The sequence below is a fragment of the Phocoena sinus genome, chromosome 1 (genome assembly GCF_008692025.1).
Source record: "Phocoena sinus isolate mPhoSin1 chromosome 1, mPhoSin1.pri, whole genome shotgun sequence".
In the NCBI taxonomy this organism is placed as follows: domain Eukaryota; kingdom Metazoa; phylum Chordata; class Mammalia; order Artiodactyla; family Phocoenidae; genus Phocoena; species Phocoena sinus.
In genome coordinates this window covers 2,171,477-2,195,211 of record NC_045763.1, presented here as the reverse complement: position 1 = coordinate 2,195,211, position 23,735 = coordinate 2,171,477, and the positions used below count along the sequence as shown (strand labels likewise).

The 23,735-nt window shown below is 55.1% G+C and overlaps 3 protein-coding genes across 3 annotated transcripts in view; 2 read left to right on the top strand and 1 right to left on the bottom strand.

Annotated features, from left to right (window-relative positions):
* TP73 (tumor protein p73) overlaps positions 1 to 4,091 on the bottom strand; it is a 67,235-nt gene extending 63,144 nt beyond the window's left edge. The window contains exon 1 of the mRNA XM_032605971.1: positions 3,968 to 4,091. The gene's annotated coding sequence lies outside the window, so the exon portion shown is untranslated. The remainder of the gene's footprint in view (positions 1 to 3,967) is intronic.
* Positions 4,092 to 6,602: 2,511 nt separating this feature from the next.
* Positions 6,603 to 18,733, top strand: LOC116758086 (WD repeat-containing protein WRAP73-like). Its single transcript, XM_032640739.1, has 5 exons — positions 6,603 to 6,729; positions 9,999 to 10,151; positions 10,649 to 10,765; positions 17,639 to 17,711; positions 17,988 to 18,733. The coding sequence occupies exons 1-5, from the start codon at positions 6,661 to 6,663 to the stop codon at positions 18,014 to 18,016; spliced, it is 441 nt and encodes a 146-aa protein (XP_032496630.1). The 5' UTR covers positions 6,603 to 6,660; the 3' UTR covers positions 18,017 to 18,733.
* On the top strand, positions 18,733 to 23,601 carry WRAP73 (WD repeat containing, antisense to TP73; the record flags this gene model as incomplete). The annotated part of the gene is given in 9 exon segments (XM_032640726.1): positions 18,733 to 19,075; positions 19,804 to 19,842; positions 19,845 to 19,888; positions 20,243 to 20,377; positions 20,470 to 20,547; positions 21,552 to 21,657; positions 22,286 to 22,411; positions 22,798 to 22,989; positions 23,225 to 23,601. Coding segments are annotated over 9 exon segments (1,206 nt in total), but the record flags the coding sequence as incomplete, so codon positions are not given.
* Positions 23,602 to 23,735: the final 134 nt, after the last annotated feature.

Below are 23,735 nucleotides of genomic sequence, written 5' to 3'. Positions count from 1 at the left end.
GTGCAGGGGCTGTAGATGTGTAGGGAGGGGTGGCATGGGGAAGAGCCCGTAAGCTCGGGGAGCGGCCCCTGCACACTTGGCTGTGCTTAGAACAGACTGGGGTGTCCCTTGTGCCTCTTTGAGCAAAGAGGGACGTGGCTTAGAACGTTTCCTCACCTTTTGTGTCCTGGCACCTGGGCAGCCCGAAGGCTTAGGACTGCTTCTCAGAAGAATATTTCAGGGAGTTCCCTGGTGGCCTAGTGGGTGGCCCGGGTTCGATCCCTGGCCAGGGAACTGAGATCCCACAAGCCACGCGGTGCAGGCCAAAAAAAAAAAAAAAAAATTACAAAGGAAACCAATTACATTGAATTATGGTTATTCTAGTGGGCTGAATGGCAACCCCCCCCTCGAAAGAAATGTCTACCCAGAGCCTTAGAAATTAGGGCCTTTGCAGATGTGTAAGATAAAGATCTGAAGATGGGATCACCCTGGATTAGCGTGGGCCCTAAATCCAATGACAAGTATCCTCATAAGAGGCAGCAAAGGGGAGACACAGACACAGAGAGAAGCCCATGTGAACACGGAGGCAGGGATTGGGGTGATGCGTCCACAAGCCCAGGAAGCTGGGAGTGAGACGCAGATGGATTCCGCCTCAGAGCCTCCAGAGGGAACTAGCCCTGCCCACACCTGGATTTGGGGCTTCTGGACTCCAGACCCTGAGAGAATGTTTTTTTTTTTAAATTGTTTAAGCCCCCTAGTTCGTGGTCATCTGCTACGGCAGCCCCAGGAAACCAACACAGTTATGATGATATTTAAAAGCAAATTTGGGGGAATTCCCTGGCGGTCCAGTGGTTAGGACTCTGTGCTTTCACTGCCGAGGGCGCAGGATCAATCCCCGGTCGGGGAACTAAGATTCCACAAGCCGTGTGGCTCAGGCAAAATAAAAATAAAATAAAAGCACCTTTGTGAGATGGTGTTGATGGGGCTGCGGGCGGCACGTCTGGCGACTCGTTTCAACTCAGTGACGAGCACAAACGAAATTCTGAGATGTCCGTAGCAGCTGCCACGCACACTGAAAATATCAGTGATTCCGTTGGAAAGAAGCTTTGTTCTCTTTGGGTCTCTGATTCGGGGGAGCATCTCCAGGAAAAGAAAGCACTTTTGAGGAGCAAATGTCTGGTCTGCAAAGGAACACCCCAGCTGGAGAGTGGACACGAAGGGTGGGGACAGATGGAAAGTTTATGCCCACTGGTGCAGACTCTCAGAGCCGGCTTCGGTGAAAGCTGTCTTTAACTTGAAGCCCGACGAGCAGAGGGAGATTTTCTTGTACAGAATCAGTTTTCCTCTGCGTTACACACAGAGAAACGATTGTCCGGGCGTCCTATGTAACCTACTTAAGGCAAATTAAAAACAGAAAAGACGTTGTATGTTCTGGTTACACACAAATGGATGCTGCTAGTTCCAGATGTGTTTTCCATGTTCTAGAAATCTGGGCAGGACATGGGATCACCTGACAGCAATTTGCAGGGGTAAATTGTCACACAGTATCCTGGGGACACAATCCCCATCATAGTTAGGCCTTTACCATGCAGACAGAAGCATGGTCAGGGTGACAAGGGACCACACCTCTCAGTTTCTTTTTTCCTTTTTGCTGTGTGAAACTAAATCATCAGAAAATGACTAGTTTTAAAACACTGACTCAGCACTCCCACAGAAACGCCCAAATTGGAACATAAGGATGTGCCCTTACCTTTTATGGGGGCTGGATAGAAGAAACGCACAATTGAAGAATGTTTCTGGGTTTTGCTTTTTGGAGTTTTTTTTGCAAACCCAAAGTTCAACCTGTGTGCGATCTCTTTTATACAAGTCTCTGGAGGATAAATTCCCCTTGAGTTTGGTGACTGGAAACTGTCGCCCAGTTAGATGAACACGCAGCTTCCTTTCAGCCACCAACGAAATGATTTCCCTTTTGGGGTCAGAATCTTGGGGTGAATGCCGTCCTTGGCTACAGGCAGGACCTCCGCCAGGTCCTGTCCCCAAATTCTCAGTCTCTCCTTTTCCTCGCCATCTTGGCTGTGTCGTTTGCATCCCACTTGTGGATGTGGGTAATACCCTATAAATAACTAATAAAGGAGGCATTCTTGCTGCAGTACCCCTGACAGAAGCCATCAGTCTCCACCCAAACCACAGGCAGATTCCTGCCTCCCTGCCAGCCATTCCGTTCCCCCCACCCGCTCCCAGGGGAGACCTGTTGGCTACTAGGGAACTATGCCCTCCACCTCGCCAAGGACTTCTTGTTCTCCAGTCTCTGGCGCAGCACCCACAGCCGGCACTACGGGGCCCACCTGTGGGCGCCAGGCATCATTCTACCCACTTTAGACATGGCATCTTGGTTACTGTTCTCCCAATCCTCCGGGGCAGGGGCTATTCCTGCCCTTTTTCACAGATGGGTAAACTGAGGCTTGGAGTGGTTAGGTAACTTGCTCAAGGTCCCTGACTTGTAAGTGGTGAAGAGGGGATTTGAACCCTAACATTCTGACCTCCACACCCACACGATTAACCACTGCACCATACTGGCCCTTCCATGGGGCTGCCCTGCGGAATTTGGATACAGCTACCCTGTTCTCCAGAACCTTCACCAGGACTTCGAGACAGGGCTGAACTTCCTGCGCCCATTCCTCAGGTAGCCTCCTGCTGACACCCTGACAGCTTCTGGTACCCGCCCACCTTTTTATCTTATTTTTAAAATCACATGCATAGCCCATACATTCATACGTTGCAAGTATTTAAATAGTGTCTTTTTGTTCTCAATACAATTCTTTTTACACTTTTGCTGAGTAAATCGAAAGATGGGTGCTGGATTTTTGGTGTACATTGCATTTTCCCCCAAAGCTAATTATTAAGGTTAAAACAAATAAACAGCAACAACGTCAGCAAACAAAACAAAAGAAAACCATTGAGCTGATGGCTCCCAAATGTCCAGTATTTAATAAACAGGCCACAGTATACTTGGACCAAAGGACCTCTGGTCAGAGATGAACAGCACACTTCCCCCGCCCGCCCCCACCCCCCAGCCCCTTGCTGACTGACAATGGTCTACCTGTCACCCAGGTATTCATGCAGACACGTGCATACTTTGTGCAAATCCACTTAGGGACCAGACAAATATACGAGCTGAGTAAGAAGGTAATAATAACTACCCCCCACCCCGCAGTCCAGGGCCTAAAAGGAGGGTGAGTGAGAGGTCAGGAGGACCAGGAGAGAAGGGATCCAGGAAAGAGGTGTCACCTCTGGCCAGGCCGGCGGCCCAGGGACCACATTCTGACCCATCCTCTCCCCAGTTGGAACAGACTCAGGAGGCAGACAGGTGGGGCACCCGGGCCAGGTCAGGGCCACCAAGAGATGCCGCTCTGGAACCTGGCTCCCTGGGACCAGCTTAGGGGTCATGCCCAGTTTTCCGGGTCCAGGGGAAGACCTGGGTTTCACTCAGCCTTGTGAGGAGTGGGGCGGCTAACGCCTCCGGATCGGTAACAGCCCTCGCAGGTGCAGAGGGAGTGGGGGCCGGCGGGGAGGGGCTCGTCAGCAACAGGCGCCTGCACCCCCGAACGAGCCTCTCCCCGGGGTCGCGTTCTCCACGTCCCCTTGAAGCGGAGGTGGAGAGGGGTTAACCCCAGGCAGGCCCTCTGGGAATCCCAGGGAGGCTGCTCCAGGCCCCAAAGGCCGCCGCACTGCTGGCAGGACGCCGCATCTCCTGGCCGGCTGGACTCCGACCCGGGCTCCCCGCCGCCCCACGTGCCCCGCCCCACGAGCTGGTCGGACTCGGGGTAGCCTCCATGTCACCCTCTCTCGAGTTCGTGCACACGGTCTCCTCTAACCGCCTCCCAGCTTCGGAGCCGCGAGCCAGTGCGCCGGCTGCCCTGAGCTCAGGCCCCGCCGGCGGAGCCCAACCGCGCCCAAGCCCCTCGCGCCAGGTCCCCGCGCTGCCTACCTGGTGCCGTCGGAGCCCCAGGAATCTATGCCCTAGCCCGCCCCGGCTTAGCCGCGTAACCCCTTCGGGGGCGCAAGGCAGGCGCGGGCCGAGAGGCGGGTGCAGCCGGGCGGGCGCGGGCGCGGGCGGGGAAGCAGGGCGGGCGCGGGCCGCCGAGGCGGGTTATATGGGCGCGGGGAGGGGAGGCGCCGCGGGGAGGGGTGGCCGCGGGCGTTAGCGCCTTCCGTAGCCGGCCGGCGGGAAGGCAGCGCGGGCCGCTCAGCCGTTGGCAGGAGGAGCGCTGGGCGGCGTGGCCAGGCTGGGGCCAAGGTTGCCGCCCGGCGCTCCGCCCCCCCAGCTGGCCGCGTCCGAGTCGGGGTCCCGGGGCACGCTCCGCCCCGCCTCCTTCCCGCCGCCTTTTGGCGCGCGTCGCCCCTGTCGGCCCCGGCGGGGCCTGCCTCGGGCTGATCGCGGGCTGGGCGCCGGGGCCCTGCTACTGCGGAGATGGGACGGCGACCCTCGACCGGCTTGGGAGCGAGGGCAAGGGCGCGCGGAAGCCGGGGTGTGGGGCAGAGATGCAGACTCCGCGTCCCGACGCCTTCCTTTCCCCGAGACATCGCATCTTCCGGGTCTCCCTCCTCCTCCCCCACTGGCGCGGGACCTCTGCGCGCCGGGCGCTGGGAATCCAAGGGGAAGGGGAATGGCCGCGCATCGTAGGCACGCCGCCACCCAGGTCTGCGGAGTGTCCGCATTGGCTGTGACCTGCTAGGGACAGGGGTGAAGGTCGCGACCCCAGGATCCGGGGTTAAATGGAGCCGCTTGCTTCCGGGTGGTACTAGCCGGGCTCCTTCGCCCCGGAGGGCGCGCCACCTACACCGCTCACCCAGCGGAGGTCACGGCCTCGCTTCGGCCCCGGCCCGTATTACGGATCCGCGGGGACCCTCTGGACGCGACTCTCGGCTCCAGCCTGCTTTCTTCCTGGGCGGAGGATGTGACCACGGACCTCAGGGAATAATAATTCTGTACGCAAACACTCCCGGGTCGCCGCCGCCTCCCACCCCATCCCCGGCCCCCGGGGCCGGATTCCGTTTCGCGTTGCGCAGGTACGCACGGGTGTCCAAGGCGACACGTGGGTCATGCACTGGAGATTGCTTTCTACGCGCAGAGACCGCCTCAGGCGAAGACTTCCCTCAGGCCCCGACACCTGTGGCTCCATGGTCCGCGTCCCCCGCAGGGCAGACGGGCTCTTCAGGGCTCTCACCCAGTCCTAGGGTCTCGGCTGGAGAACCCGACGCGCTGGCGAATTTTGAAGGCTCTAGGCGGCGGGCACGTGCTGTACGCTGCCTTCTGGTGCTCAAGGGACCCGTTATCTCCCTCCGACCGAGGCTCCCAGGCCAGGGGAACCCACGCGGCAATGTTGCCGTGGAACTGTGCGCAGCCCCGGACTGGTGCACGGCGTCCGCACCTCACCTGGCCCGTCTGGCTGACCTACTGTTTGCAAGGTGCGGGGTGAGGGGGGCGGCGCCCAAAGACGAATCACACAGGGTTTGATCTGGCCAGGGGAAAAAAAAAAGGCCGGCACCGCCGAGCAGGACGCCTGTACGCATCCCCTACCCGTTCGTTTTGGGAAGTCGGTGGGCTTCCGCAGGGCGAAGACGCGGGCCCGGCTCGCGGAGGTGCGAGGAGGACCCGGGCTGGGTCTCGATTCTCAGAACGCAGGGGAGGGGTTGGGTGTCAGGGTCCGTGTCATCTTGGGGCGGCAGAGGCGCCGGCAGGGCCTGGCGGGGGTGTGGGGGGAGGCTGATGTTGGGTGAAGAGGACCCGGAGTCCCTAGTGGGCGAGGGGACAAAGCCCTCACGGGGCAGACAAGGTCGGCAGAGCCAGCGCCGACGCAGCTGCTTGCTCCCGTCCGTGCGGAGGGCGGGTGCGGCGGGGCCCCGGGTCCGGGCCCGGGTGTCCTTCTCCTCCTCGCGGGTCCGAGCGCAGGTGCGCGCGTGAGATGGACAAGCGGGTGCACGCGATCCACGCGCTCTCCGTGCGGAGCAAGCGTCAAATTCGTTACTTCCTGGATCAGAGCAGCTCCTGAGCGTGAAGTGAGGGCCTTGGTGCAGGCATAGTTGCCGATTTAGCCAAAAGACAAACAAAGAAAAACGAATATTTATTCATACTCCATGTATAAAATATAATATACGTATTATGCGCTATATTATATATTCTATACACAAGCGCATGTCTATGTTTGAATACATTTACATGTAAATATGTCTTTACATTAAATATAAATATATGAATATAAATACACAGACACACAGGACGCCAGTTAAATTTGAATTTCAGATACGGGGGTAGTTTTTCAGCATAAATACGTGCCATGTGGTATTTGGGAACATATTTATCCTAGAAAATGATTCGTTGTTTATGTGAAATTCAGTTTAAGTGCACTTTATGCATTTTATCTGACAACCCTAGCTGGAGAGGATCTTCCCACACCCGAGCCCCGGCGGAAATCCCGAGTGGGACGAAACGCCGCGTCTCCTTTAAGGCGCGGCGGCGCGCGGGGTGCCGGGTGGCGAACTACAAGCCCCACAATGCACGCGTCCGCCCGGAGCCCTGACTGGCTGCGGCGCTCGTCCTCCGTCACTTCCGGTCGCGGAGGGGCGGTTGCGGCGGGCTGGGCGGGCTGGGTTTCGCGGTCGTGGGGTCCAGCGGCCGCCATGAACTTCTCAGAGGTGTTCAAGCTCTCCAGCCTGCTCTGCAAGTTCTCCCCGGACGGCAAGTACCTGGTGAGCGGCCGCGGGGCCTGGGCCGAGGGTGGGCCCTCAGCGGGGAGGCGCCTGTCCTCACCGGGAGGCGGGGACCCATGGAGAGGAGAGCGGGGCGGCCGCTGGGCCCGGATGGAGGGAGCTCGAGAGTCTGCAGGTGTGGGCCCCGGGCAGGTGCTGCAGACAGGTGACCCTGGGAAGATGCTGCAGCCTGGGAACCCAGGAAGCCGCCTGATGCCTGCACCTGGGTTTCCATCTGTTAAAGGCAGGTAAAAGCCATGCTGCCTTCCCAGATTTGAGGACACAGGAGATATCGGATCGTTGTTGTTAGTTTGTCACAAAAGGCACGTATATAGTCTACCAGTTGGCTGTAAACCGGTGCAGTGGTGCAGCTGCTTGTTGTCGCCTTTCCCAGCCCTCTTCACCCGTTTCTACTACATGCCAGATGAATGATTTAGATAACAGCATTCTATGCGCAGATAAAGGGAGGTGTCCGCACTCCTGAGATTTGAGCTGCTGATTCCATGGGTGGCAGAATGCTTCTGACATCACTGAGCTGTCTTGTACATGAGAGTTAAGTTTTGAAATATACCAGCGTGACCCGTGTATATCCTCAGAATCTTAGGGTGAGGGCATGTGGTGGGTGAGGGATAATTGGCATTGGAAAGACATGAAGAAGAAAAATTATGCTTTATAAAAAGTGTACTGAGCTTCACTAATTAGTAACTGATGCTTCCTGATTCTTTTTTCAGTTCGAGTTTTGTTAACATTCCTTTCATCCTTATCTAGTTCTTTGAGGATGGATGTACACGTTTGCCTTCTTTGTGGAGGTTTTATTCTAAATCACATAATATGGCATTCGGCTCCAAAATACAAAATGTCTTTAGCTTAAATGGCACCCCAGAAAACCTTGGTATATTCAAAATACTCCCGCATACGTTAGGGGTTTCCCCCCTTTGGTCATTTATGAAAATTCTAGTGAATTATAAAGAGAGATTATATTTCCTCATTTAATTTTGGTACTTTTTTGGGTTTTACACCAAAATAATCAGATATTTCTGATTTAAATATCGTAAGCACTAGACAGTAACGTTACTGGAACCATGTTCTTCCAAGCTCTATCCTAGGTGCTGGAAAAAGTAGGGCCATGTTGCCATTTTTAATATCTTGCAACAGATTTGATATGGTTTTTCCAAGTGTTGCTACAAACATTCCATTTTGTAAGGAGTTTATTGTAACTGATCACAGCTTTCAAAGCTACAATATGAAAAGATAGGCATGGGACACATAGTATTTCTAATCTGCAATCCCTCCCCTACTCTCCTTTTCCCATGCAAAACTCATGTGGCTTTTTTTTTTTTTTTTTTTTTTGGCTGTTTTGGGTCTTCGTTGCTGCGTGCGGGCTTTTCTCTAGTTGGAGCGAGTGGGGGCTACTCTTCGTTGCAGTGCACGGGCTCTAGGCGTGCAGGCTTCAGTAGTTGTGGCACGCGGGCTTCAGTAGTTGTGGCTCGCAGTCTCTAGAGCGCAGGCTCAGTATTTGTGGCACATGGGCCTAGTTGCTCTGTGGCATGTAGGATCTTCCCAGACCAGGGCTCGAACCCGTGTCCCCTGCATTGGCAGGCGGATTCTTAACCACTGCGCCACCAGGGAAGTCCCTCTTGTGGCTTTTTTTTAATGGGAGTTTATAAAACAAAAATCCAATAATCCGGTTTGACCTTGATAAATACAAAAATGAAGCAATTAACATTGAAAAGTCAGTTCTTGATTTTTGAACTGTGAGGTACTCTCCTATTAGCAGGTACGTTTACTCAATCATAGAAATTATTTGCTTGGATTTGGATATTATTAACAAATATAGACGTAAAGTAACTGTATCTTTAAGAAGGCTGTATTAACACTTAAACTTTTCAGAGTCAGGATTAGGAATAAGTTAATGAGGGTGTGTAAGAACCCCCCAGCCCTTCCTCCTATGAGTCCCACACGACTGCCACACTCAACACTTCTGACACATCTGGTCACCAACCGTGTGGGGTTTTTCCCCCACACCAAGCAGTTGTCCACCACGCCAGCTGGGTGTCCTACAGTTTGACTCAATTCCTACACTGTCTACCTGGAGAGAGCGCCAGGTCCAACAGGTTAGGGGCTCAGTCCCACAAGACTGCTTCCTCCCCCTTCAGACGCCAGTTGCAGGTCCAGGTTGTCACCTGTGCGTCTGACCAACTGGCTATAGGTCAGAGGTTCCATGATGTCCTCTTTGGGTTCCATTGATTTGCTAGAGTGACTCACAGCACTCAGAGAAACACGTTTACCAGTTTGTTAAAGGATATGATGAAGGACACGGATGAGCAGCCAGATGAAGAGATACACAGGGTGAGGTCCGGGGGGCCCTGAGTGCAGGAGCGTCTGTCCCTGTGAATCTGGGGTGCGTCACCCTCCGTGTCTGGTTGTGCTCACCCCCCTGGAAGCTCTGAACCCCGTATTACTGGGATTTTACGGGGCCTTCATCGCATGGGCCTGAGCCATCATTAACTCCATTTTTAGTCCTTTTCGCCGAAGAGAAAGGGGGGTGGGGCTGAAATTTCCAAGCTTCTAATCTTGGTTTGGTCTTCCGGGTGACAGCCCCATCCAGGAGCCCACCCAGAGTTGCCGCTCTAGAACAAAAGACGCTCCTGTCACCCAGGAAATTGCACGGGTTTCATTCAGGAGCCCTGTGTCAGGACCTGAGGGCAGAGACCAACATGTCTTTTCTGTTCTCTCATCACAAGTCAATGAGCATTTATGAAGCGTCCTTACACCTGCAGAATTTCAAACCTGTATGTTGACTTTCTGTTGCATAGGCTCCAAGTCAGACATTGAACAGAAGGGAACGGCGCTTCTGGGGTCGTTCTCCCCCGCAGCCCTGCACCTCCCTGCTCACTCCTTACAGGTTGTCTGCAGGTGATGGAAGCAGAGAGGATTGGGTTGTTTACAGATGGGCCTCTCCGCAGTGCCATTTCCTGCTTCAGAGTTAGTCCCACAGTGAAGAAAGTAGAACATGACTCCAGTAGAGAGTTTGAAAATAATACTTTCTCCGGGGATTCAACGGTTTGGGCACCTGGTTTGTACATTTCAGTTTTATCTTCCATTAACTCCTCTTTGTTGAGAACAGGCTGTCCACGTGATGAGCACGAGGCCGTCTAGGCAGGAAGCGTGTGTGCAGGGAGAGAAGGAGGCAGCCCCTGGCTGGAGGGCCGCGCCGAGAGCAGTCCCCTCCAGAGCCCACACCGCCCGCCTCTCTCCTCCCTCTCCAGGCTTCCTGCGTCCAGTACCGGTTAGTGGTCCGGGATGCCAGCACCCTCCAGATCTGCCAGCTGTACGCGTGCCTGGACCAGATCCAGCACATCGAGTGGTCGGCCGACTCGCTCTTCATCCTGTGTGCCCTCTACAAGCGGGGGCTGGTGCAGGTTTGCGGCCCGAGGCTCAGACGCCCCCGTCCTGGAGCGTAGCCCCCGCGAAGGGCCTCGTCCTGTGCCCTGCCGGTCTGGAAGAAGAGGCAGCACAGCTCAAAGGCCGTTAATAGTTCGCTCATAGTTTAAGTACTTTTAAGATAAGAAGACACTTAAGTGTCCTTGATGTGTAACCAAGTTAACTCAGTAACAGGCAGTGTTCAGAGGGCAGCCCAGCAACTCGCTCGTCCCGTGTGGGAGCGCTGAGACGTGTCTTGTTGTAGCCCCCAAACCTAACTAAGTGAGGTCTCAGGGATAGCAGAGGGGTGCACCCTTCGAAGCATGGCAACACGCTGTCACCAAGAAGCGCGCCTTACCTCTGTGGTGCAACCCAGGCCCAGCCCTTCGTGCTGGAAGATTCCGAAGGCTCGCCCGTGTTTGCCTCCACACAGCTCTTGGCCGGTCGTCTTCAAGCCTACGTAGCGCACTGACTCGTCTCTCCCTTGTGACTGTAGGTGTGGTCTTTGGAGCAGCCAGAGTGGCACTGCAAAATAGACGAGGGTTCGGCAGGGCTGGTGGCTTCCTGCTGGAGCCCCGATGGGCGCCACATCCTCAACACGACGGAGTTCCACGTGAGTGGGACGCCCCGAAAGCCCCCTCCTCCTCAATTGCTTGGGGGCGTTAGAGGGGGTGGTTTGGGGGGAGGGTACACGTCGTAAGTGGTCAGAGCATTATACGCCCATGAGTGTTGTTATATAATCTTTTTGCCCAGTTTTAATGAAAAGAAAAGACTTTTTTAAAAGAACAGCTTAAATTGTATTTTTAAGGATTTAGACAGGTTCTTTGATTCAGCAATTGAAAATGAACTTCAGGATGAACAAATTTACATCTTTCCCTCAAGACATCTGATCTGTGTGTTTCTAACCTCTTCATTCATTTCCTCTTCAAGCCTTGGGCTTACTTGGGACGTGGGGCCCTGGGCAGGAGCTCTGAGCGCGAAGAACGTTTGAAGTCTGACAGTAAATCAGAGGTAGCTGGGGTGGTGTGAACACATCTCGTCAGCGTGTCACATTAGGGGATCAGGGAAGGCTGGGCTGGTGTGAACACATCTCGGCATTATATTGAGTTTGATGTCTGCCAGTTTAGGCCATTGGGGAGGGAGACAGCAAGTGAAGGGGGCCTGGTTTCTCCACGTTACACACGTTGACATTTTACAGGGCTGTTGGAGAGAACTTGAGCTGTTCATATAGCCTCATCTAAAAGGCTTCATGCTTATAATTCTTCGGGCCCAAATCCAGCCCCCAGACAGGCACCCGTCAGTGTGAAAGAGAAACCGTGCTCTTTGGACAAGGTTCACTGACAGGCAGCCTGCGCGCTGCCGTGAGGCCTGAGAACAGAGCGCTCAGGACTGCAGGGTGTCTGTGGCCCCACCTCAGCCCGCGGGGCCCCTCGCTCTGCATTTTGCATTAAGCACGTCCTTACTTACCTCAAGGTCTTATCTGTGTGTGCGCGTGTGTGTGCAGACACCATACACTATGGAGTGCATTTGTGTAAAGTTTGCTTAAATGAATTCATACTCTGTGTTCTGTTGTGGTTCTTTCTTCCCCCTCGATATCGTTTTTGAGATTCATCCACGTCGAGGGTTTGACTGCTTCTTTCAGTCCTTGTAGGGAAAGTCGTGCCACGGTTTATGCAGCCACGCTGCTGGTGCTGGGCATTGGAGCTGTTGCGGTCCCTGCTGCAGGGAATGGATTGTGGGCGTCTGCTCCGGCCCGTATCCAGGCGTTCTCTCTCGGACGTTTGGGAAGGGGAAGTCGCCTGGTTGTAGGAGATGCGGTTTGACCAGGATGTTAAATGGATGCCAGTCCAGTAGAACTGCAGTGGTACTGCACTGTGGTTTGCATTTTCATTCTCTAAGTATTGGTGACGTCGAGTTTCCATATCTTATTTTATACACACCCACGCACACAATTTAAATATGTATTTCAGGTTCACGTGGAGTTTATACTGGTGGTGTCAGGAGTGAATCCATTTTTATCTGTTCCCAACAGGATTTGTTAAGAAGTCCGTCTTTCCCACCTGTCTCAAGAACTGAATTTCTTTACACCGACGTGATCGGTTCCGATTTTCCATTCTGTGCCATCGTTGGCCCGTTTCCCTCCTGTGTTACAGGATGTTAACATGTAACAGGGCTGTGCCCTCCTCGCTGCCTCTGCTCTGCCAGGTTTCCTCATGTGTTTTTGAGGCTCTGTTACTAGAGCTGTTCCAGGTTTCTTGGTGAACTGAGCCTTTTATTATTACAAATGGTTCTTCGCGTCTCATAGTTTCTTCTGTTCTGTTCTGCAGTGTGTTTTGTCAGATGATGGCATCAAATGCCATCCTTCCGTGGTTAGGGCTTTCAGGGTATATCTTTTTCATCCTTTGACTTTCAGCCTTTCCGTATCCTTAAATTTTAGTACGTATGTTGTAAGTAGCCTGTAGTTGGCTTAAAAAAATAAACCCCGACCTGAAAACTTTTTCTTCTACCTCAATAAAGCAACATTCACCCACTTTAGGTGTGTGGACCGTGAGCTGGGACACGTAGCTGCCGCCCCGGCGGGGATGGAGCGTGCTGACACCACCCAGTGGGCACCTCCCGCCCTCCAGTCATCCTGCTGCCCACCTCTGGCCTGCTTCCTGTCGCTCTTGGTTTACGGTTCAGATTCCATGTGAGAGGGGCCACGTGGCTCGCAGAGTTTTGTGTTTGGCTTCCATCACTCGGCCTCATGCTCTTCTTGAAATCCGTCCGCGTCTGTGGGCATCAGCTCCGGTTTCTCGGAGCTGAGTGGTGTCCCCGTGTGGATTCCCCACCCTGTGTGTGTATCACCCACTGGCCGATGGAGCTGTCGTGAATATCCTCACAGGGCTGTCTGCGGACGCGGGTTTTTCTTTCTCTCGGGTAAAAACCTGGAGTGGGGGGTGCCAGGAGGTGTATGTTTACAGCTTAAGAAACCGCGGACTCTTTTCCGCAGTAGCTGTGCCGTTTAGCCTTCCCCCCAACAGTGCAGGAGTTTGTTCCATAGTCTCACCAACGCGGCTCATCACAGCCTCTTCTGTTAGGCAGTCTGATGTGTGCTGGTGTCTCATTGTGGGTTTTCCATATGACTAATAATACTAAGCGTCTTTTGTGTGCCCATCATCCTATAACTTGTCTGTTCATATCATCCGTCCGTTTCTTTATTAGGCCGTTTGTCCTTTTGTTGAGCTGTAAGGTTCTGGTTACAAGTTCTTTGTCAGATACATGTTTAGTAAATATTCTCTCCTGGTCTCTGGCTTGCTTTTTCATTTTGTTAACAGTTTCTTTTAAAGAGCAGTCTTTCATCTTGACGGGGTCTCATGGGTCAATTTTATCATTTGTGCACTTTGTGTCTAAAGAAATCCCTGCCCAACCCAAGATCACAGAGTTTCTTCTGTTTTCTTTTAGAATTTTTACGACGTTAGCTCCTAAGTTTGGATGTGTGATTTGTCTTGAATTTCTGTCCTTTCCCCACTTTGCACCTTTGTCAGAAATCAGTTGCCTGTAGGTATGTGGGTCTGTTTCTGGACTCTGTCTTGTTACATTGATCTCTTAGTCTGGCCTTGTGCCAATACCACATGCTCCGGATCACTAAAGCTTAATAGTAGGTCCAGAAACCCAAATCAGTGTGTTTTCCAGTTGTGTCCTTTTTCAAAGTCGTTTTGGCCATTCTGGGTCTTTAGTATTTCCGTATCAATTTTGGAATAAATTAGTCAATTTCTAAAAAAAAAAAAAAAAAATTGTGCCAGGATTTTAAAGTTGAGATTGCGTTGAATCTGTAGACCAATTTGGGGATAATTGCCATCTTTTTTTTTTTTTTTTTTTTTTTTTTTTTTTTTTTTTTTTTCAGTACGCGGGCCTCTCACTGTTGTGGCCTCTCCCGTTGCGGAGCACAGGCTCCGGACGCGCAGGCTCAGCGGCCATGGCTCACAGGCCCAGCCGCTCCGCGGCATGTGGGATCTTCCCGGACCGGGGCACGAACCCGTGTCCCCTGCATCGGCAGGCGGACTCTCAACCACTGCGCCACCAGGGAAGCCCTTGCCATCTTAACAATACTGAGTCTCTGGATCCATGAACATAGGCTACTTTTCATTTTCTTAAGTCTTTAAATTTTTTTTTCTAAGCGATATTTTCATTGTATAGATCTTGTACATACTTTATAAAATTTATTCCAAAGTTTTAAATTTTGTTGTATCAGCTCTTGACTCTGCTTCAGTCCAGGGGAAGGGCCAAGGGTGTTCACGCAGGTGTACGTGTGTAAACCGGGAGGAACTGGACCTCTGAATGCATTCCACTTCTAACAAGAGAGGGAAGCCACACATATCCATACTGATAAAGAACTCGGTGGGCTGCTGTCAGTTTGCTGTGTTTCTTTTTTTGTGTGTGTGGTACGCAGGCCTCTCACCGTTGTGGCCTCTCCCGTTGTGGAGCACAGGCTCCGGACGCGCAGGCTCAGCAGCCATGGCTCACGGGCCCAGCCGCTCAGTGGCATGTGGGATCCTCCCGGACCGGGGCACGAACCCGCGTCCCCTGCATCGGCAGGCGGACTCTCAACCACTGCGCCACCAGGGAAGCCCTGCTGTGTTTCTTGAGTTAATTTTCCAAACAATCCCTGAGTTTGAAAAGGTCATTTTAAGTATTTTTGCTTAAGTACTGGAATTTTCCAGGTCACCGGCAGCAGTGATCAAGTAATAAAAATGTACTTATTTTTTACGTGAAGACCATTAGAAAGTGTTGTGGAAAAGGAGATGAGCTAAGGAACTCTTTCTCAAAAGTGACTGTTCTCTGGCGAGATTAGCGTTTCAGTTCACCCTTAAATGTGGCAATGCCTGAAAGCACAGCCCAGCCCAGGGGGGGGTCCTGCTGAAGGGCCGACACCTTGGAAGGACCCTTGGTGGTGACGGTGATGCCGTGGGACCAGACCTGAAATCCCAGGTCAAGGCCCCCTGGCCTCCGCTTTCCCGCAGGGTGTGTGGGTGGGCACAGAAGCGGGCCTGGTCGGCGGCCCTCCGGGAGCCTGCCCCTCGGCCACCTCTGGCCTGTCCCCCTGCGCTCTCCCCTCCTGCGATGCTGCCACCTCCTCGAGCTCATGGAGGGGAGGCGGGTGTTTATCTGCCTCTTTCTCACTGCATTTGTTAAGGTTACACACAGTTGGGTTTCTTTTAACGGTTTTTGATGGGGGATGGCGGGTAAAAATCAGGCTTAGGTGCTTTGTGTCTTTTCTACCTTTAACAGAGAAGTGTGGATGGGGCAGGGGATTGGAGGCTTCCAGTCAGGAGCGCCCTGGGCCTTCCCTCCTCTCCCTCGCTCACCTGGAGGACAGGTGTTCCAGGCCAGATGGCGCCGACTGTGCGTGTCCAGGTGGATTTAACACCCAGACCTGCTGGGCTGGGAAGGGTGTGCTTTTCCACCCTCCTTGGCCTCCGAGAGCAGGAGGTTTTACAGGGAACAAGCCTGTCGTCAGGGTGAGCCTCGCTCCTGGGCCATGCCTCGTCTGCACGCCCTGGTACCTTTGCCTTGGATGGACAAGCGCTTTACCTTGAGTACAGCCCAGAAGTGCCGCCAACCCTGCAGCTTGTCTGCATCCCTTGTCTCCCCTAAATGCCGCGTGAGCTTTTCACAGAGGCAGTTCAGGACATCAGATTCTTTTCTTTCCTAAGAGACAATGTGGAGAAAATGCAGTTAATTCATTTTTTAAACCTCCTAAGCTGGACTTCCCTGGTGGCGCAGTGGTTGGGAGTCTGCCTGCCGATGCAGGGGACGCGGGTTCGTGTCCCGGTCCGGGAGGATCCCATATGCCGTGGAGTGGCTGGGCCCGTGAGCCGTGGCCGCTGAGCCTGCGCGTCCGGAGCCTGTGCTCCGCAGCGGGAGAGGCCACAACGGTGAGAGGCCCTCGTACTATGCAAAAAAAAAAAAAAAAAAACCTCCTAAGCTAAAAAAGAAAAAGGGCCTAGCTTGCAGGAATCACACTGGTACAGAAACGCGGGGCCCTGCGTTTTACTTCATGTGATGTCCCACAGTTTTTAAAGCTATGCTTATTTGATAAAAGCAGTTTTCCAGCCCGTGTTCCTTACCTCACAACCACGCCTGGTAAACACAGCTTCCGTGTCCACTGGCCTGGGGGCTACGGGAGCTGGAGGTGGCAGGGCGCCCATTTACCTTCCCTGATGGCCGATGGGAACGGTGTGGACATGCTTTTCCAAAAGAAACATTTGGAAACTCCAGTCAAGGGTGACTGTTCACGTTGAGGCTCCGAGGGGGTCTGGGGCAGCTCCAGCAGCCCTCCCCGTGCCTGGGTGCCGGGGCCTCACCTGCTCACAGGGCCGGGGTGACAGTGCGGAGGCTCTGGGTACCCCCCACCCCGACCCCGAGCGCACCTCCCCGAGCCCAGGCATCCATCCCTGGCGCACTCGCCGGTCCCTCACTGACACGTCTGCTTCCGGCCGTTTTGCAACAGCCTGGACAGCTGTCGCTACCTGCGCGATGTGCCCACGGTGGGTCCCCCAGAAATCTTCCGCACAGGCCTCCGTGTGCGGAGTCGGGCCACTTCCCGTCCCTGCCAGCCTGGGGCTGCCCGGTGAGGCAGAGCTGCTCACCCTTCGTCTGCTTCAGAGGACTGAGGAGTGTCCTGCGTGGCTTCCCTCCTAGACGCGTTTCTCTAAGCAGCGTGTTTAGGGTTATTATTATGTGAAAACTGTGACTACAGTATCCCCCCACCCTTATCCGCAGGGGATGCCTTCCAGGACCCCATGGATACCTGAAACCCCTGCAGTGCTGAACCCTCTATATGCTGCTGTTTCCTATACAGACGTGCCTGTGATAAAACGTAAATTAGGCCGAAAAGGAGGGATGACTGTACTTTGAACTAAAACGCACTTGTATTTAACTTTGTCACTCAGATAATATTGTCACAAAATGAAAACCAAGGACCAGGAGCATTAAATTTAACAAACATGGGACTTCCCTGGCAGTCCAGCGGTGGTTAGGGTTCTGCGCTCTCACTGCTGTGGCCCGGGTTTCATCCCTGGTCAGGGAACTTAAGATCCCACAGGGCTTCCCTGGTGGCGCTGTGGTTGAGAGTCCGCCTGCCGATGCAGGGGACACAGGTTCATGCCCCGGTCTGGGAAGATCCCACATGCCGTGGAGCGGCTGGGCCCGTGAGCCATGGCCGCTGAGCCTGCGTGTCCGGATACCGCAAAAAAAAAAAAAAAAAAAAGATCCCACAAGCCGTGTGGTGCGGCCAAAAAAAAATTTAAATGTAACAATCGTAAAATGTGAGTTTGACACACGTCTTCAGGCAGAAAACACCACAGGACCGCTGATGCGGGAACTGCTGCGGGAATCTCTCGCTTGGGTGCTGACGATCTGATGTAAGACTTGGAATGGTCTCTCCAAAGATGCTAAATATATGCTGTTTCCTTTCTCTTTTCCCTCCCTTTGCCCCTGGCAGCTGCGGATAACTGTCTGGTCCTTGTGCACAAAGTCCGTGTCCTACATCAAATACCCTAAGGCTTGTCAGCAGGGTGAGTCGGTCAGAGGTACTCAGAAGCCGTTCCTCTGTCGTAGTTTGGGGCTTGGGGACCTTTTTACCTTGGAAAATTTCATACACAGGCAAGAGCTGCCTCAGCCGTGTGTCAGCTCATAGCCAGTGTTTTTTCTCTATACCCGCCCCCAGATTATTTTAAAAGTACATCCCAGACCTCCTAGTGAGTACTTCATCTGTGACCATTCCCACCTGTGTCTCTAGGGCTTCTCCTGTACGCGACGTCAGTGACTAAGGAGGGTATATTGTCCTTTAGGACGTCAAAGAAGAAGGACTTACACGTAAACCCTTTACATCTGCTGCCGGACCGGGTGCTCAGGTCCCTCCAGTTCATGTCAGTCTCGCACCCCCACCTCACACACCGGATTCTGAACGGAATCCTCCATTGACTTAACTCTGTGAGGCCTGGAGTGGGGAAGTGGCGACCTGTCCCACCTGGACATCACCGAGGAGGGCCAGAGGCACGTGTCCTCTGTGCCGGCGGGGAGCCCGCCCCCGCGGGTTTAGCTGAGCCGAGAGCCAGTTGGGCACCCCCCTCTCTTGAGTCCTGAAGTTACATGGCGGTATTTCAGTTAAGAAACAGAAAGAAGCAGTACATGGTTTGAATGATTTTTCCATTTTTTCTCTTGCCGTCAGCAGTTTGAACCTCACATGTGAATGGTGTGCAATTGTACACTCATTTTTTATTTTTATAGTTTGAATATCAGTGTCTCTGCAGATGACACACACCCTTCTTGGTGGAAATGACAGCTCTGTCATTTAGGTGTTCTTTTGACCCATGAGGTATGAAATGTGGCCACGGGCTCGGTTCGCTAATACGGACCCAGAAAGTACAGTCTGGTCGCAGCCAGATTCTTACCTGGAATTGACTTCTTCCAAATTTAAATTCAAAAGTAAGAATAGGAAACGTCATGACAGGCCTGTTCTGAACCAGCTGAGTTCCTGCGGTTAATTTCCTAAGACCACAACACTCCGTAGGGCACCACATTTCCCAGTAATGGTTTGGGGCTCATCAGGGCTCAGGTCACTGTGTATTTCTCGCAGGTTCTCTGCAGGTCAGAAGTCTGAGCAAGGGTGTGGAGACCCCGCCCTGTGTAGACACACACTCCCTGCCGCGGACGCTGGGCTCTGCGTGCCACGTCCCCCTCTTCAGACCTCTGCTTTCTCTTTCTCGTTCTAACTTGAAAACCACTGCTGCAATCTGCTTCTCGATCCCGGGACCTTTCACTCTTCTCGGCAGGAATAACCTTTACCAGGGACGGCCGCTACCTGGCGCTGGCCGAGCGGCGGGACTGCAAAGACTACGTGAGCATCTTGGTCTGCAGCGACTGGCAGCTCCTGCGGGTGAGACTTGTCCCCACCCGGGAGCGGAGTGACCCTGGGGCGTGGGGGGAGGGGAGGAGTGCGTTGTCTGAGGTTCCAGGGCATCTTCCGCGTGGTATGGTATGGAGCAATGTGATTCCACATTCCCAAAGGCCGGTGCTGCCTGTAACCACGTGCACGCACACCGCAGGTTGTTCGTAGGATGTGTTGAGATGACGCGTGCTTGCGGTGTGTTCACAGTTAACAGGCCACCAGGTTGGTGCCACCTCCCTTCCTGTTGGTTCCATGGTATTTGCATACGTGTGGCTGCATCAGGCGGAAGAGTGAGCTGGAGTTTAACACTGAGCACGTTCCTGCGTGGGGCAGGAGGCCATGGACACAGACGCACAGGGCCGGGCAGGACCCCCGGATGCCGCCAGACAGAGGCCTCCTCGACGGGGCAGGGATGTCCTGGGAGGGTCTTGCCTGGGCTGGTCTTACAGGCACAAGACTCAGCCAGGCAAGAAGCAGGTACAGGCGCGGGGCGGACGGAGGCCTGAGCCACGTCGCAGCCCCGTGTGCCCGGCCTGGAACCTCCCCAGCGCTCAGGCCGGACGTCACAGCAGGAGGACACGGCTGTACACGTTTCTGTCCGTGGCTAGATGAGGATATTAAATACTGAATGTTAACACATCAGTTATAAAATAAACGTTCGTGTATCTGTTGAAAACATTTTCAATTTCATCTCTCCCCCCGCCCGCCTTGGCAAGCACTTGACACGGACACGCAGGACCTGGCCGGGATCGAGTGGGCCCCAACGGCTGCGTGCTGGCCGCCTGGGACTCCTGCCTGGAGGTAGACAGCCCAGTTGGGACACTTTCTGCTCGAAGCGCCGACGCCAGTATTTCTCTCACGGCCTCCAAACGCCGAGAGCATTAACTGTGTCTTTCAGACGTCGAGCCGAGGAGCTTGTTAGCGCCCGGTTCCCCTTCCCACTGTGTTACCCGCTTGGCTCCCCTAGTTGTGGTCCCACGTCTGAGCCGAGGAGCTTGTTAGCGCCCGGTCCCCCTTCCCACCGTGTTACCGCTTGGCTCCCCTAGTTGTGGTCCCACGTCCCCGTTTCCCACCGCCGTCGGGGAGGGCAGTGTCCCCGCCCCGAGTCTCACTGCCTCTGCTCTGGGTTCAGTAACAATTTCAATGTCTCGGCAGTACAAGATCCTGCTCTACTCCCTGGACGGCCGGCTGCTGTCTACGTTCTGTGCTTACGAGTGGTCCCTGGGCATCAAGTCCGTGGCCTGGAGCCCCAGCAGTCAGTTCCTGGCAGTCGGGAGCTACGACGGAAAGGTGGGAGGGCGTCCTCGGGGTGAAGCCCACGGCCAGTGCCCCGGCGGCTCTGACCACGCGGTTTCCATCCCCCCCCCGCCCCCCCGCCACAGGTGCGGATTCTTAACCACGTGACGTGGAAAATGATCACAGAATTCGGGCATCCTGCGACCATTAATAATCCCAAAATAGTAAGTGTGGAAGCACGTTTCTGTTTGAACAGTATTTGGGGAAGGGGATCGAAAGCTGCTTTTTCACTTTCTGTTACTTATGGCGCTACAGGTACTTAAATCCCCATAACCTTCTGATACTGTATGTAACATTTCAAACGTCAGACTTGCCCAGTGGCCTTTGTTTCTCCTGCCACATTCCCAGGGGCTCCAAAGTGGTGTCCTTCCCCTCCCCAGCCCCCAGCCCTGCAGCTCGCTCTGGGACCAGCTCCTGCTCTGCGCTGTGACAGGGTCCCCTGCCTGCAGGCGCCAAGCACCCCACCCACTGTGCTCTGGGGCCAGTCGGAGAAGAGCAGGCAGACCCTTGGCCCATGGAGTCTGGGCCGGGGCTGGGAGGGCTGGTGTCTTCCCCGGGTGGGGAGGAAGGCTGCCTGCCAAGGGGTCCTGGGGCAGGCACGGGGAGGAGGTGACGCAGGGTTTGGGGAGGAGCAGTTCCGGCAGTAGGAACAGGCACAGGAGTGCAGAGGCCCTGAGGTGGGGACAAGCATCCATTTATTCAGCAGGCGCCGGTCTGGGTGCTCGGAGACCTTAGGGACCCGGAGAGACACCCCGCCTCGGGGGGGACAGCAGGGATGGGGACAGACACCCAGTGAGCTGTCTGCTGGTGAGGGACCTAAGATGGGTGAGTGGTGAGGAGAGAAGCAGCCCTGACGCCGGCAGGGACTGGAGGACCTGCTGGAGCTGCAGGAACAAGACTGGAAGGCGGCCGGGTCGGGTGGCGCCGCCCCAGGCCTCACAGGGTTCGCCGGAGGTCCTTCCACCCTGCGGCCGGTGCGGTCTGAAGGTGTCGAGCCGCTCGTCCTTTCCGTCAGGCCTCCGGTGACGCACGCCGCCTCGCTCCTGGCCCGTCTCACCCGTCCCCACTGAAGTGCTGGCCCGGGGGTGAGACCTCGTGGAGAGTGCCCAGGAGGGCGCGGTGAGCGGGGCCGCGGCTGCACATCCTGCCCGGGCCGTCTGTCTTCCAGGTGGTGTACAAGGAGGCCGAGAAGAGCCCGCCACTGGTGCTGGGCCGCCTGGCCTTCCCTCCGCCCAGAGCAGCGGCTGGACCCCTGTCCTCCACGGAGAGCGAATGTGAGCAGCTGGGCCCAGGATGGGGGCCTTTCTCTTCCTCCCCTTTCCTTTCCTTTCCTTTTATTATGGAAAAAAGAGTCCTCTGGGTCCAGGTAGATTCCAGACGCTCCTTGTTGTTTTTTCAAATCCTCTCCTTTCCTGCGATGCCTGGTAGCCAGCGTCTCTCTTAGCTGTGAGCCAGCAGGCCACCTGGCCACTGGCTCTGTTGACTGAATACAAGCCCTGGGAATCCTCATTTGACGGCTGGTCCTCTGAGGGTGACTTCTTAATGAACACTGACTTCCTTGGGTGAGCAGGGCCCTCAAAGAGCTCAGGGAGACGCCGTAGCTGTGTCGGGGACCTGGGACGTTACTCGTCTGTAAAATGGCGTAATTAGGGCGTCAGAGGAGGCACTGGGACGGCCACCAGGCCCTGCAGTGGCGCCTGGCCCGTCGCAGCTCCGGAAACACGGCCTCGCAGGGGAGGGCGCGAGGACGGGTCTTGTGCGCCGCGGCCAGGTTCCCACCGAGCACTGTTTTCCGTAAGATCCTGCCCCGTGCTTGCTTTTCGCCCCGCAGGGGGTTGTGGGCAGGACCGCAGGCCCTCGCCCCGCGGGGAGGCTCAGGGTGCTCTCTCTTTTGACGCCCAGACGAGGTTGCCTCGGTGCCGGTCTCCTTACAGACGCTGAAGCCTGCTGCCGACAGAGCCAACCCCAGGATCGGCATCGGGGCGCTGGCCTTCAGTCCCGACAACTGCTTCCTGGCGACGAGGAGTGGTCAGTGGCCCGTCCACGTGTGTGTGCTGTCCCCTCACCGCTCCCTCGGGGCCAGGCAGTCGAATGGCTTGAAAGGAGAGTCGGGGTGCGGGTCTCCTGCACGTGCTTCCTCCTGTCCTGCTGCAGAAGCGTCTCGGGTCACTGGGCCCATCGGAGCAGCAGCCGCCCAGCCGCTGCACCTCAGGCCCTGGCCTCTGCTCCATGTCCCTCTTTGGGAAGGAGCAGGGCTCAGGCCGACAGGACTCCCATGTGTGCCAGGCAGCCCCGGGGAGGGCCCTCCCCCACTGAGACCCCAGGCAGCATCTGTCCTCAGGCGTGAGCGGCACGGGGACTCAAGCAGGGGAGCAAGGGGTGACCGTGGGCCTGTTCACGTCTTCCTTCCTTAGACAGTGTCCCCACTGCCGTCTGGATCTGGGACATCCAGAAGCTGAGGCTGCTCGCGGTGCTGGAGCAGCTGTCTGCCGTGCGCTGCTTCCAGTGGGACCCGCGGCAGGCCCGGCTGGCCATCTGCACGGGGGGCGGCAAGGTGTACCTGTGGTCGCCGGCGGGCTGCGTGTCGGTGCAGGTACCCGGGGAAGGTGAGCGCAAGCGGGGATGCGAGCAAACACGGCCTCGAGCGGAAGGTGAAAGCCCTTCTCGGGAGGCGCCTTTCCGTAAACCTCAGGGCCGCCGGGTGTGCGCACTTGACTGGGGCCCGCGGCGTTTTAGCGTCCCAGGCCAGGGGGAGCCTTCCCACCTGCTGAACTCTGGGGCTCTAGCTGGGTCACCCTGGAACACTGGTCTATCCTGCTCTAACCTCCTGGCTTCCTCCAGGTGACTTTCAGGTGCTCTCCGTGTGCTGGCACCTGAGCGGGGACTCCCTGGCCCTCCTCAGCAAGGACCACTTCTGCCTGTGCTTCCTGGAGACGGAGCAGGGGGTCGGCACAGCCTTCGGGCAGAGGGGTGACCACACGTAGGACCCGTGCATGGTCAGGCCCACGTGGCTCAAGGTGGGAGACCTTGGCTTGTGTCGGCCGTGGGAAAGGAGCAGAGCTTCTTGGTGCTGCGTCTCCCACTGGGGTGGCCCGGAGGAAGCGCTTTGCTTCTGTTTTTCTATAGCAAGCCATTTTTGTTAATATGTATGGTATAAAACTAATTTTTGTTACTTAAAATAAATATTTGCTAATTCATAAAATGTCTCTTGCTTACTTTCTTCAAAGGTTTATAAGGTCACAGGAAAGTTTTCTAGGTCAGTTTTAAGTTTGGGGTTCACTGTCTTAGGAAAACTGTGCCCCAAGTGGCCAGTCCCCCTCACACAAGACCCGCTCTGCTCGGAGCCTCCATT

What these genes read in the sequence shown, in the direction of transcription:
- LOC116758086 (XM_032640739.1), top strand. Translation starts at nt 6,661, where the DNA reads ATGAACTTCTCAGAGGTGTTCAAGCTCTCCAGCCTGCTCTGCAAGTTC. An exon ending in TCAACACGACGGAGTTCCAC is followed by an intron (nt 10,766 to 17,638) that starts GTGAGTGGGACG and finishes TGCCCCTGGCAG; the next exon opens with CTGCGGATAACTGTCTGGTC. An exon ending in CCCTAAGGCTTGTCAGCAGG is followed by an intron (nt 17,712 to 17,987) that starts GTGAGTCGGTCA and finishes ATTGTCCTTTAG; the next exon opens with GACGTCAAAGAAGAAGGACT.